A 14,646-nucleotide genomic window follows, 5' to 3' on the forward strand; every position below is an offset into this window, starting at 1 on the left:
GACCGGGAAGAGGCTGCGGCAATGAGACATCTTCCGCGGCCGGCTGTGCGCCATGGAAGGGGGAGCACGGGACATGCAGTGTCTGTGCGGGGACAAGGCTGTCCCGAAACAGATGGCCGGGCAGCCACACCCATGCCCCTGGCTGACCAAGGGGTTCACGGGGGGAAAAGGAGGGTGAACCTTCCTGTGAGGTTCAGGACGGAGCATTGAGAGAGGCCACGGGCAGAGCAGGCCCAGGCTGCACGGCTGAAACCAGCTCTCTTCTCCTTGGCCTCACTGTCCTCCAGCACTGCCTCTTCCGGCCTTGAACGCCAGCTAAGGCAGCAGGGAGGGGGGCTAGCCCGGCAGGTGGGGGAGAAGGAAATATAGCCCGTTACAGGCAAAAAGTAGTGGCTGTAGGACACAGGAAGTGTCAATCAGTCGACCCTGGGCCCTGCCATGCATGCATTCATTCATTCACTCGTTCATTCATGCCTGCACGCATTCATCAAACACTGACTGAGCATCTCTGATGACAGGCAGTGTCGCAGGTGCTGGGCAACCAGTCTCTGTCCTTGAGAAAAGACAGAACACGGCCTGGACAATGCTGGCCACCAAGGCCTCTCGTGTCTTTCTTCCTCACCCTGTCCTGCCTTCCCTTCCTGGCGCCCAGTGTCGTCCAGAATCGTCACCCAGCGCCCACTCCCTTCAGCCCCTGGACCTCACGCTGTTTATTCTGATTGAAGTCCATTTCCTTAGTCTTGTTTCATGAGCCTGAACCGTAAGGAGGAATCAGATTGTAAGGAACGCCGAATGACATCTTTCTGAGTTTGGCCTTTATGCCAAGAGTACAGAGAGCACTGCAGTATTTTAAGTGAGAGACGGTGTCAGATTTCCATTTAGAAGACACCTGCAGAAGGAGGAGGCAAGCTGGGAGGCCAGGAGAGGAGGACGGCGAGGCTGGGGGCGGGGAAGCATTAGGAGGCCGCTGGCCGCCCCACTGGCCACCCCCACCCACTCCCAGGAGAGGATGGAGGAGTCTTGCAGCCTGCGGAAGGCCCTGCCCCAGCAGAGGCATCTGAACGTGTTGGAAGTTTAACCGTCACTGATTGGGCAGCTTCCATTTCTGACACCTTCATGTATAATTAATCCCCTCCAAGCTGCATTGTCAGGAAAAATTAAACTTAATCTCTCCTTTTTGGAGATGAAGAAACTGAGAATTGCCTCCAAGCTGACCTGAATTTGAATCCAGGCTCCACCACCTGCCCACGGATTTAGCTAGAAAGTTATGCAGTACAAGGCCTTGTGGGCGTTGCCACTACTCTTATTGGGAAGAGTAGTATCTTCCAGCCCCAGGGCTGGGATTTCTGGCACCCACCGGCCTGCGGTGGAAGCTGGAAGCGATGAGAAGGCAGTGGGTGCTTCCGACCTCGGGCCTGGGAAGTCTTGAATGGGTTCCCTGGGCGGGCCTGCCCTGCCGCCATCTCCCTCCTTCTCTCTCATTTGTTGCTCTGGGCCCAAGGGGGAGGGTTCTGTAGGGGAGGGGGCCTGGGCCTGCGGGCTTCCTGTGCAGGAAGCTTCTCCCCTCGCCGGGATTCTAGGAGAGGCCTGCCCACTACCCACACCTTCCCCATTCTTTCCCGGTCTTTGTTTCCCATGTTAGCCCGGGTGGGGCGATAAGGAGGGCAACTGCGCCATCTGCTGGGAATATTGGGGAAGCTGCAGCTGCGCGCAGGTGCGGCGTGGGCGGAAACTTCCCTGCGGTGTGTCTTTTGGGCCTAAGAAGAATCTTGGGTCAACAAAGGGGGTATAAACAAGTGACAAGCGAGCTCTTCCATAGGAGTAACCCTGGGGACAGAACCCCATTTCAGCTGGTGGCGGGAAACTCAGTGCCAATAGGAGCTGCCTATTACCTGTGCACTTAGGTGATGGGGAAACAGTGTGAACAGTGCGGGGTGGGGGGGGCGGGGTCAGAGGCAAATACCTAGACGGTTAAGATGCAGTGCGGTAAGACCAATGATAGGGGAAATACAGGCAGAGAAGACAGGTGGTTAAGTTGACTAGCTAGGGCCCCGTTAGGCTCTGCTCCTGAAGCCAGAGGGATGAATAGGAGCTAAGCCGGGATAAAGGAGGACATTCTGGAGAGAGGGCGCAGCAAGGCCTTAATGTTTGTGCTGCCATCCTGCTCAGGCCCAGGGCTAGTCTCTCCTTTTCTGCCCCCTCCTGCAGCTGGAGAGAACTCAGCACCTTCCCTTGGAAACGCTGGTCCCTGAACTCTGTAATAGTGACAGGAGCTCAGAGCTCTGCCCTCCACTCTTACCCCACCAGCGGACTCCCTCCCACCCTCCCGCCAGGGCCCCTATCCCTTCCTCCTCCTACGCAAGCCAAACTAGCCTGGTTGGGAGACTGCTTTGCGGGCCTCTCCACACCCACAGATCTGAAGTCAGCCAAGGCCAGAAAGCGTGGTGGCAACAGGGGAGAATGGTCCCAGTTGGTGAGTTTGGGCCCAGCTGCCACAGGTCCCTCTGCAGGGATTTGGATGAACTGAGCTGGGGCGAAAGGGGGCACTGCTGAGGTAGGTTTAGGAAGAGCAATTCAAATCAACGTTAATTACGCGAGTCTGCCATTCTGATCAACGCGATATAATTCAACCGTCATTTACTAATAACAGGTCAAATCCTGTGTGAGTCTGTGGAAGAAGGTGGGACGCAAATGAACATTTCCTGGGGCATCTCCTGCCTGGAGTAGGAGCTTTATCAGAGTTCCTGAAATCCTAACCAGAGGCCATCTCCTGAGCTGTGGATCCAGTGTACATTTATACTGACCCCAGAGCCCTCTGATATTCCATAGCATCTCTCAACTCATTTATGATTTAACCTGTTGGGACAGGACTGTGTTTCACTGTGCGGTATGTGTCTAAGGTCACATGGCTAATGCGACACTGAAACCAACAGCCAAGAGAGTCCCATTCTTCAGCCTAGGGGGTCTGCTTTGTAGTTTACTATAAATCTATGAGATGCATTACCTAAGTAGTTATCTTATCTCCACTTACAGATGGGGTGGAAAAGCCCATCAGAGTCTTTCCCAAGAGCCCAGGGCTAGTAGAAGCTCAGCTCCCCAGAGCTCTTGACATTTCCTCAAATGAAGAATGGTTCCCTCCCCTCAGAGATTAGGGTCCTCTGGCACCAACCAGGAAATGCTACTAAGAAATCTTTTTTCTTTCCTAAAGTAGTTGTAAAAAGGACAACTAAACCACAGAAATGTGAGCACTAAAGAAAGAAGAAGTTGTACAAAAGTCAGCACCATGCAGGTGAAAGAATGTTTAAGAATGATACTGAGAAGTCAGTGGGTACACGTTCAAAGTGGTTCTTGTAAATGTCCAACCACTGGAAAACTTGCCAAATGCCAGGTAGCCAATGGTTTCTGGATGAAAATATTTAAAAAATGTAATAAAAACCCTCTCTCACTTCTGATAACATCTCACTTTACTGAACAAAATAACGAAAAGCCCTCTGTACCACACTGGACTCACTTCCTGGATATCTGTAAATACCAGAGCACAGAGCTTGACTGACAAACAACCATTAGACATGGTGCCCACCGTGTGTGTTCAGAGAACCGGCGTGTGTGGGAAAGACCCAAATGTCTGGTCCTCAGGTCACTGCCTTTGGACCTGAAAATCACCAGAAGCAGGAAGTAGGAAGGCAGGACTGATGAGGGAGGGAGCTGAATGTCACTAGATTAAGGGTAAAGTTCTGCTATCTGTGAAGAACCCAAGTTTTCTTTTTCCAAGATCAAGGCAGGAATGAGAGAGCACAAGCCTTTGAGTTGAAAGACCCAGACTGGAGTTCTAACTCAGCCCTGGCCCTGTCCTCAGGAGCTGACACCTTCTCAGGAAAATGCACAGATCCTCAGGGAACGATGCTCCACCGACTTCAGGAAGGTAAGGTGAACAGGCGGTTAAGATATTTGGGAAAATGTTTCACACCTTTCTAGTGCCACACAGGTGATGAGGTTTATCGTGAGAAAAGGTGCCAAGACGGCATGTGTGTTGTTACTCACGATTCTTTTGTTTATAAGTACAGATGAGTTTAGGCAAAGAGAAGTCTTCGGTTCAGATGTCAGGGGACAGTAGTTATAAGAGATGATCGCAAACATCCCATTTCTCTTCCTTCATGGTACATGGAAGGGCTGACGTTCTCTGCCCTCTCTAAAGCCAGGTGTGACCGTGTGACTGGCCTGTCCCTTCTGGGCAGAACTTCAAGTGCAAGCCCGTGATCTGCCATATTCTCTCATCCTGCCTCGGGGACAGGGGAGGCGTGTGTTGAGATGAAGTTTCCCTGTCCTTGGTCCCTTAATAAGTATGGTGAGCAGACCACTTGTCCCTTTGTCCCCAACCTGCACTGACTGTTGTAGCAAAAATAAACTTTTGTTGTGTAAAAGCCACTGCAATCTTGGGATTGTTCGTTACTATAGCATAACCTTGCATTGACTACATTTTCTTATTTTGTGTATTCTTGATGCTTAGGCATTTGGGGCCTTGACCCTGAAGAGACTGATCTCCTAGGGCTAGCTAATTCCTAGAGACAGCAAACAGCTCCTGTGAGAACACACCTTTGATACACAAACCAACCAATCTACAGCCACAGCCCCAACTATGTCTTCTATCAAACTCATACCCAAGCCAGTATTCTCCCTGCCCTGAATCACCCCCAGGACCAGGTACTGGACAGCTAGGGGCCACACCTGTAGCCCAGAGCTGCCAAAATTATCCAAACTAGTCAACCCTATGCTTACTCAGCGTACGCACTCTGCCTCACCCATTCCTTCCTGCGAAAACCCCAAAAAAGGCTCTGGGCCATGCTATTCCCTGGCCCTCTGCACCTCCTGACCAACCCCGGTCCCTCTCCATGGGGCACTGCAAGATATTCCATGCCTCCTGCTTCTACAGATATGTGAGTAGAAACTTCTTTATGATAATCATTTCTGTGCCTGCATGTCTTATCATTTCTGATAAAAATAAATCCCAGTCCATTTTAACTCAAACCTGATGGATACACTGGGAGGAAAACTGGGACTGCCATCAGCCACACTGGATTTTCTTATCCTCTTCCCAACCTCTGGGTTCTGCTTCGCTCCGGGCTAGCCTCCCCTACTGCACGTGGGCTTTCGTGTGAGGAAGGTGGGCCCGAGCATCCCCGGCTTCACTATCAGAGCCGAGAGGCAGGAGGCTGTCTTCGCTGCCGATTCCAGCTGAACAGTCATAGGGAAAGATCAGTTTGGCCCAGTCTGAGTCAGGTACAATCATGGGACAATCTCTGTGGGACACGGACGTTGGTCAGGATTGAGCCATCCACTCACCCCTGTGCCTGGGTGGGTGGACAGTGCTAGAGAGCCAAGAGCAGCCACCACTGAGACCTATCGTCACCCTTCCGTGAATGGAGTTTGGACACCCAAACCTTGCCTCACCCTAAGGAAAGAAGTTTGCAGGCAGCTGCTCATTACACAAAGTACTGCTGGGAGACCAGACAAGCACTGAATGAAGGAACTTCATTTGAGGTAGAAGCTAGGAGGTTGTTTCCGAGATAGGGTCAAGCCAACCCATTAACACGGTATCTACAAACCATCCATCCTTGCCAATAGTAGGAAAACAACCCACTTAAACGAGCGCGTGAGGTGAAGGGTAGCAAACATTTATCAGTGTTATTTCTTGAATGCCCTCTATGTGTCATGCATCCAGATGATTCTGTTCATGTGGCTCTGGCTAAACGAATGTTCAACTGTCCAGACACCTATGCCAGGCTTCCTGCTTCTAGTCAGTTTCTTATGGAATCCCATGGGAAGCCCAGTGAATGGGCTTTTGGAGGTCTCCATCTGTGGGTCACAGAGAGTGGAAGGAAAAGAGAGGGGGAGGAATTCATGACAAGGCTGAACTCAACCTGAGGGTGAGACCAGGGGCCCTTGACCTGGAGATAGTGGCTAGGTCTCCAGGGTCCATGAACGCTTGTCCTTGAATGTGAAAAATCGAGTGTTCATTTCCTACAGAAGGGATCCATGGCTCCCATCAGATTCTCAATGGTTATGGCTCCAAACAGGTAAAGAACTGCCATTTTGACAGTAGGTAGCTCAGCTTCCAGATGGCAGACAGAGAGGAGCTTGGGTTTTTTTTCTTGACTTCCCTAGTGTTTCACTGGGGGGATGGGGGGGAGAAGTAAGATTTCTCGTCTCTCCTTCAGTTCCAGTATTTTCCAAATGGAGCTAAAATCACAGAATGCCAAGTCCCTTGCAGGGTCCTGCGTGGTAGAGAAATCTGGGCCCAAGTCCTGATGAGGCCATTTACTAGCAGGGACTTCACCTCAATGAGCTGATTCCCTCGTTGATAAAGGGAGGATAATAACATTCACAGTCACACCAACCCCTTTACAGTAGATGAAGCAATGAATGCAGACAGTTTTCTACTTTCCTTCCCATTAGTAACCGAAGCCAGCATCATCCAGTCCTTCCTATTTGCCATAACAGTGCGAAGTGCTTTTAGGTACATTATATCACTTAATCTTCACAAAAGCGCTGTAGAGTGGGTATGATTATTATTCCCATTTAATTAAAGCAAAGTAGAACAAACCCTGGGGTGGGCAGGAACTGAGCTCAACAGCATCCTCTTAACCCGAAGTCCTGCCTCCTCCACCCACCCTCCCACCCCGTCCACACACACCACCTGAGAAGCCGTCAAGCAAAGCGCTCAGAGCAGGCAGGCTCTTGCTACTGGGTGATCTGGAGAAGGAATGGGGACCACCTTACACTGAGCCCCCAGGACCTGTCAGGCCCGTGACAGACGATCCCGTCTGGTTACACTCCTCGAAAAGCGCTCTCATCACAGCTCTCGTGACAAGCACCTGCTGATGTCAGCCGTGCTTTCTTTTGCTCTACGTGACAGACGGATACGTGGAAGGTGGGCCGGTTCACAGGCCCGGTTTCAGGTCATCCCATGGTGATGAGCTGAGCCAGGAACGAGGAACGTGGGGTCGTCTTTACAAACGAGAGGCAGCACTGGCCTAAGGAAACGACTCAGGCTAAGGACAGAAGCTACAGAAGCGTGACCGGAATCATGAAGTTTCTAGAACTGTTATTTATTTCCAATCACTCCTACTTCTTCACCCTGAGTGGCTGCATTACATCAAGGAAGGGGCCTCTGGCTCCAATGAGAAGGAAGTGAGTTCCCATTTCAGACTTCCTACGCTGCCAGGTGGTCCAGCAGGGCTGAGGGAGCTCGGGAAGGCTCCGGACTCAGGGCAGGCAGGCACGCAGAGGGGGCCCTGCCCTGTGGGATCCACCTGGCTTCTCTGACAGAGAAGCAGAACCGCTGGCGTCACCCACCTGACGCCCTGCGTGCATTCCAGAACTGGAAATGAGCTCATCAGAGCGAAAGGAACTTATTAAGACGAGCGCCACAATTTGGGCCTGAATTTTCCAATCAGCCAGGCGGAGGCGGGTGACCAAGCAAACGCTCTCTCCTGCTGCCACAGGGTCATTAAGTCCCACACAGGAGCCTCGCGAGATCAGCAGCTTCTGCTCCAACTTCAGAAAGAGGAAAAAGCAGCGCGGGGGCCTGGCCGCTTCTGCCTGGTCCAACCGCGCCTTCTGGATGGCAGCCCCCATGTCCCCACCGCTGCCTGCTGCGAGGACGGCGTGTGCTGGGGGCCGGCTGGCCGCGTCACTTGCTGGCCACAGCGGAGAGCTGGTCCCGGATGCGGCCCAGCCCGTCTAACATCGTGTCCAGGGTCTCCTTACTCAGCTCCACGGTGACAGCTGACATGGAGGGCTGCTCCCCACACAGACTGGGATCTTCCTGGATCTGAAAAGTGAACACTGCCCCAAAGTCAGAGCTGCCTCTCTTCGACCTGCAGGCCCTACCCGGTTCTGGTGAAGCTCGGAAGAGAGGCCCTTTGCTCAGAGTCACAGAGAGTTGCAGCCCTGGAGTCACTCAGCAAACGGGGACAGGGAGGGAGCTGTCTCAGGGGCTCCGGGCAGGGGTCGGAGAAGCCAGGCTCACTCACCCTCCCGCCCCCAACTCTCTCTGGGCACTCAAGTGAGGAAACATCCTGGGTTCATGCTGGTACTTTAGGCCGTGGGCTCTAGGGGTATGAAAGAATCCTCCGGGATGCAGGAAAAATATTACAACCTCTAGTTATATGTATTTGTATCTTTTTTTTTTTTTTTAAAGTAAGCCTTAGTAATAGTTAAAAACTTAGTTGTTAGAGGCACCCTTACTCTTTCATTTTCTTACAGCTGTTGAGTTTCTGGGTGTCTGGTGGTTAAGTAAATACAGCATTATGCTACCTAGTTTTAATTAAACAAACCCTAAAAATGGGTATGTGGCTTAAAAAGACTCCTGAAAATAACTGTGAAGTGAGGATAACACCAATGAAGAATGTGAACAATAAGATGAAGAACTGATACTTCTCCAACTGCTAATAGGAGCCCTTGTTCAGCACAGTACAAATAGCAACAGCCTCCTAAGATTGGACAAGAATTTGGAAAAGTATACCAAAACTCTCAAGAAGGCAATTGGAAATCTGAGTGCGTGCTTCTATTGTTAAAGCCAAACCTTGCTGTAAGTGTCTAAGACAACCTTTAGGTATCAGCAAATTATTTTGTAAATTTATATTTTGTGTTTGTCTTGTTTTAAAATTTCTAGTTTTGGTATATGTTTTATTATGACTGTACTATGTTAATACACATACACTTTCTAAACAAACACTGCATGTTGGGGGTGCTAAATTTTTTCTGTGTATGGGGTTGGAGATCCTAAAACTTGGAGTCTGGCATTTTTGCTGGCCCGCAGGGGCGCCGAGTCCCTGCTGCCCCTCCTTTCCTTCTAGTGAGCATGACAGCGGATGTACCTTCATCTGGAGCAGGCAGGTAGGGACGGCCATGCGGTTGATGCTGTCTGAGGAGGTTTTGATGTCCACCCTCCAGTCCAGGTCGACCAGGCGCGGCAGAGAGACTGTGTGGGGACAGCTCGGCTCAGTGCTCACGCCACCTGCATTACTAAGCCTTTCCTCGACGACAGGCAGCTCCAAGGGCTGCACATGTGTCATGCATGTGATCCACACAGCAAGCCTCTGAGGGAGACAGACAGACAGGGCCCAAGACCCCACAGCAAGCCCTGGGCCTTCCTTACCACTGATCGTGGCCCCTGCACGTAGTGCTGATTCGTGGTGGTCAGCACCCCCAGGCTTCTGCCTGAACACCCAACCCTCCAGATGTCCGGACAGAATGAGGAATGACGCAGGTGGAGAAGAGGAGGCTGTGGCTGGAGTCTTAGGAAATGTGTAGCTTTGAGAATAGCGGAGAGAGCTTTTGTTTGACAGACACATAGACTTGGCTTGAATGTGGGTTCTACCACCTGTCTAACCTCTGAGCCTCTGTCTGCTCACCTGTAAAATGGGGATGATCTCAGTCTAGCTCACAGGGTTGCTGGGAGGACTAAATGAGTTAATGCAGGTAGAGTCTGCGGCACTGTGACCGGCTCAGAGTGAGTTTAGTGACTGTTGATCAAACACCCACTTGTATCCATTCTTTCACACTAATTTCAATCATGGTTAATTTGTTTTCCAATGGAAATATAGTTATTTTAAGTACTTCACTTTCTGCTTAGGATATTTGTTTTTTAACAACATGCCTCTATTATATTAGGTTTATAACCAGAAAAAAAATTAAAAAGTGGAATTAGAAAGAAATACATAACAAACACTATTCCGTTTGGGATTAGGTTAATTCACTTTGACTTTAGTTAAAAACCCTGGTAGATTTAGGGCTGCGGCTGGGAAGGAGGGGGAAGGAGGAAGAGGCAGGTTTCTTGGTACTCACTCTGATTTGTCTGGGCTTCAGCTCTCCAAGTAGATCTGTTTAAGAGGGAAAGATAAGAAAAATATAATGGAAAAGGGATGTGAATTGAGTCTTCTGATAATGAGGCCCATGGGCCTGGGCCTCTGCTTCTTCTGTGATCTTAAAACCTATAATCACCTCCTGACAGGAAAGGACCACAGAAATGCCTCCCTCCAAGGAGCAGTTTTTTGTTTGCTTGTTTTACAAAACTGAGAGATGTTAAGGCCATAGGTGTTGTTAGTTTTCATGGCTTAGGAAAAGCAAGAAAAGGCTAAATGCACTGTAACTGTGCTATTGTTCTCAGAGACAAAACAGAAAAGGTCAGCTTGTCTTCTTTTTACTGAGCACCTACTACGCAAAGTATGGCATCTTACGCAAAACACATCTAAACAGACGTGTCTGATGCTACACAAATCACGCCATAGTGAGATGCCGAGCAGAGTCAGAGTAAACTGTGGTCACGCAAGAGAAAGTTTCTAAATAAACAACAAAACCCTTGGGAGGTAAGCATTATCAGTTATTACTATCAGAGAGGTCTCTTCGAGCCTGCTGCTAACCGGTAGTTAATCAGTTCTGCTTAAATTGTATGTATCTAAAAGGATTTGCCCAGCTAGAAAATGTACAGAAAATTCACAAAAGAATAAAAATGACCAATAACATGAAAAAGATATTTGACATCACTAGTACCAAAGATATATAAACTGAAATGAGGTACCATTTGCCATTTGTGAAACTGGGAATAAAAAGTAACAAAACAAAACAAAACAAAACACCCTCAGTGCTGGTGATGGTGTTGGGAGAGTGGCAGGCACATCAATGTCCCCTCCTGGTGGAGGAGTAGTTGCTGCAATCTTTCCGATGGCAGACTTGATAATAAAAAGCCAAAGCCTCAATACCACCATTTACCAGTAAGGAAATAATGAAGCACAATGTGAGCAAAGGTTCTACAATAAATTGTTCACTGCGGTGAAAACTGCCAACAGCCTAAATGTCCAACCCTAAGGAATTTATTAACTAAATTACACACAATTTCTTCATGTAATGGAATATATTTACCCATTAAGAATGATATTGAAGGTAAATATTTATCGACCTGAAATATCATTAATGTTAAAACTATTAAATGAAAACAAGCAAGTTATAAAACGGCATGATCCCATTGTGTTAAAAACAAAAACAACACCAACCCCTCTATGTGTAAATGGAAAAAATAAACCAGTCTTAAAAGGTTTCCCTTTAAGGAATTAACACTACTAACCCTCTGGGTGGTGGGATTATGGTTTCCTTCTTTCTGCTTACCTGTGCTTGCTTTTCAAGAATAAGCATATTTTTTCCAGAACAGGAATAAAAAATACAAGCATTACAAGAAACTCCCAAGAAATAAGCACTTACACGTGTTCTAGGATGATTTTTGTCAGCAGGTTTTTGAGGTTTGGGTGGAAATTTTCAGGAAAGAGTGCCAGAATCGCCTCGGCGGAGGACAGGTCACGGAACACCACTAGCCTGGTGAGGCGGTGCAGAGCCTGGAGCAGCTGCGGGATAGACGGGGAGCCCCGGGGGGGCGGGGCAGGGGGACAGGGGGCAGGGCTCTATCTCCCCTGCTGCGAGGAGGGCCTGCCACGAACCGCCACCGTCATTCAAACTGAATCCCAGGAGTCCGGAGGCCCCTGGTGCCGATGCTGATGGTCACGTGCCTCGGCCCACCTCCAAGCTCACCTGTTGCTTAGAAGACATGCAGCTGCCTGACCGAGGATGCTGTCAACCTGCCAGAACGTCTCTGCTTGTGGGCAAAGGGTTAATAAATCCCCTTCCTTGTGCACGGACTCTGACCTTAAGCTAACTTTCTAGCCTGTTCCCCTCTTAATGCGAGAGAAGCGGAAAGTCGGCAGTGTTACTAGACAACGCTGCACCAGTCCCCTGCCTCTGGACCGCGGGGGCTGCAGAAACACGGGGGCCCGCGGCTTGCGCTTCCCTGCGTGTGGCTGCGCGGTCTGTGCCGGCACCCAAAGCCGTGCTTACTGAATTGCTGCCAGAGGTACTGGCTCCTGGGGAGTTGGGGCTTCTCATCCAGGCTGGCTGGACTGTCGCGTCCTTTCCCCTAGGCTGTCACCTGGTGGGGCGCGGCAAACCAACAGCTCCAGGCCGGCTGTGCGCACCTCCCTGCGGAAGGAACGCCTGGCGCTGCCCTGCTAGGACGCTGGACTCTACCCTGTGCGCTTCCAAGCGAGTGTGCTGCTCAGCAGCACAGAACAGGACTCTCTGGAGGTAACTTTCTCCGCTTTAGGACTTTCCCAGATGCCACAGGAGGTTGCTCAGCTCAGAAAAGCACAACCCAGAGGCGAGGGGGCATTAGCCTCTACTAGTGAAGGGTGGGAGTGGATAAACGCCCCACCCTCCCTGCCTTCCAGGGTGACAGTGCCGGCGCATTTATCCACGTGGTTTCTTACAGGATCCCAACTGCAGACGCCCGCAGCACTGACCGCTCCCTAACATATCCTTCTACTGGGTTGTCTCTCTTCCCGGTCTGATTTTCCTCACTCCGTCCTTTGTGCTTTCTGGAATCACCTCCCAAGTAACTACCAGCAGCCAAGTCGTTGCCTCGGGGTCTACTTTTGAGGAACCCAAACTAAGACTCGAACTCACTTTCATAACCTTGCTGCTGCCTTTCACTTCAATGAGCCAAGCTCCAGATTAAAAAATAACAACATAGGTCTGCTTGGATGAATTACTGTTCTGGAAACATAGTTGCCATGGAAAGATAAGGCTGTGAGTGCTACATAACCATCCTTGTCCTCTTGGCCACCTGAGATCATGTGAGGTCCAGCAGTACATCCTCCCTAATCATACTCAGGCCTCAGAGCTTCTGCCCAACCATCCCTGAAAAGTCTGCCTAAGCTATCCAGCCAACAGTTCATCAGCACTGTTAAGTTACAGGTTGGGAAAGAAAATCAGAGCACGGTTGGCTTTTGTCCCTACCGTCTAGGTGACAAGTCTGAAAAGGAAATGGTCAGGAGCTCCGATTCTGGGTATACTTTTCCCATCCACGCCTTACTTATCATAAGGAAGTGAAGGTTCAAAGACAATGGCTTTTAAGTTCACTAACATTAAAAAAGAAAAAAGCATCTATTTTAAGTTTGCTATAATGTCAACAGACACTACAGGGGAAAAATTCCCTTGGACGCGGCAACAACTGGGAAGTCAAGGAAGAGACGAATGAGCCGAGAAGCCAGTGGCCAGAGGTCATTTCTGACCCCACTTACTTGTTCTGCCTCCTCCTGGGTCACAGACAAGCTGGAACATGTAACATCCAAGAGCTTTTTCGAGCCAAGGGCTGAACTGGAAAAGCTCTCTTGGCACAGCTGTCTGACATCATCTTTCGAGGAAGCCTATAAATTCACAGATGGAAAAAAACAAAACAAGCAACAAACTCAGACTCTGAAAATACATTTTTTTTAGAACGTAAATACCGTCTCCGTCATGGTGTGACACCTAAGAGGTGCACAGGACACTTCCATTTCTGGGAAGATGACACAGCTGTACTTTTCCCTATTTTTCCTGCTAAACACAACTACATTCCCTGGGCATTTTATAAAAAACAAATGTAAGACGACTCTGAAAGGGGAGAAGAGAAGACACACCTGCTACGGACCTCATGACAAAGGAATGACATGGCCACATGACGTTCTGAGCCTCTGGAACTTATTTAAATCTTCTATTTTAGCTGGCTCTCTCTGACACTGCTCAGGCGGTAGGGGGAGCACGGTGGGGCTGGGGGTTGTTGCTTCATTACTACCAAATGGAGACAGAAGCCCAGCCCCGCTACTTGGCTCCTGGTCACACCCAAAAGTAGGGGTTCCTTGTAACTACCGGGCAGGGGTGGGAGTTCTGGCTCCAGGAGTTTCCACTAATACCGTGGCGTGGTGGAACTTGTTACCAGCTCGTGGGGATGGAGGTCCAGCTCCCTACTTGGCCTTCTCTGACACCGCCCTGATGGGGGTGTTCCCTCTCAGACTTTGTTGACGTACAGTGGAGCGGGGCCACAGTTTTCTCAGTGGTGTTCTGGTGGAGTAGAGCAGTTATTGTCTAAAAGTCTTCTGTCTTCCTAAGCCGCCCCTTTCTTGGTCTTTGGCTAGAGAGAGCAAGTATTTGTTGGAGTTTGTTTGTTTTCACCCACTGGCGTTCTGGGTGGCCCTCTTCTTCAGCTCGAAGTCTGGGATGTATGAACAAAAAGAAAAGCCACTGTCCGATGTGGCTGTAAATGTACATAGAGGAAATATTTAAGACTATTATATTATAAATATGGGTAGGACTATAAAGGGATGACTTCACTCTAACTGGTAAAAAGATGACACTGATATGTCACTGAGATTGTGATGTTATAGTAAATAAATGTAATAAGTTGAACAACCACTATAAGAGTTATAAAAAGAAATGAATTTTAAAACACTACAGATAAATCAAAATGGAATTCCAAAAAATGTTCAATTGATCAAATAACCCACAGGAAGGCAGTAAAAGTAAAGAAACAAAAAATAAATAAAAGAACAAATAGAGGGGGATTCCCTGGTGGCGCAGTGGTTGAGAGTCCGCCTGCCGATGCAGGGGACGCGGGTTCGTGACCCGGTCCGGGAGGATCCCACATGCCGCGGAGCGGCTGGGCCCCTGAGCCATGGCCAATGCGCCTGCGCGTCCGGAGCCTGCGCTCCGCAACGGGAGAGGCCACGGCAGTGAGAGGACCGCATACCGGAAAAGAAAAAAAAAAAAAAAAAAAAAGAACAA

General features: G+C 49.5%; 1 protein-coding gene across 4 annotated transcripts in view; it reads right to left on the minus strand.

Moving 5' to 3' along the window:
- Positions 1-6,701: 6,701 nt before the first annotated feature.
- COMMD9 (COMM domain containing 9) overlaps positions 6,702-14,646 on the minus strand; it is a 14,749-nt gene continuing 6,804 nt past the window's right edge. The window contains exons 2-6 of one of the 4 annotated variants that reach the window (XM_028501459.2): positions 13,128-13,253; positions 11,260-11,399; positions 9,850-9,884; positions 8,880-8,983; positions 6,702-7,845 (exon numbers count right to left, since the gene is read on the minus strand). In XM_028501459.2, coding sequence (XP_028357260.1) covers positions 7,768-7,845; positions 8,880-8,983; positions 9,850-9,884; positions 11,260-11,399; positions 13,128-13,253 — 483 coding nt within the window. In that variant the 3' untranslated portion in view covers positions 6,702-7,767. The other 3 variants (XM_007106876.4, XM_007106874.4, XM_028501458.2) reach the window with 3 other exon arrangements.

The sequence above is a fragment of the Physeter macrocephalus genome, chromosome 16 (assembly GCF_002837175.3).
Source record: "Physeter macrocephalus isolate SW-GA chromosome 16, ASM283717v5, whole genome shotgun sequence".
Classification (NCBI taxonomy): domain Eukaryota; kingdom Metazoa; phylum Chordata; class Mammalia; order Artiodactyla; family Physeteridae; genus Physeter; species Physeter macrocephalus.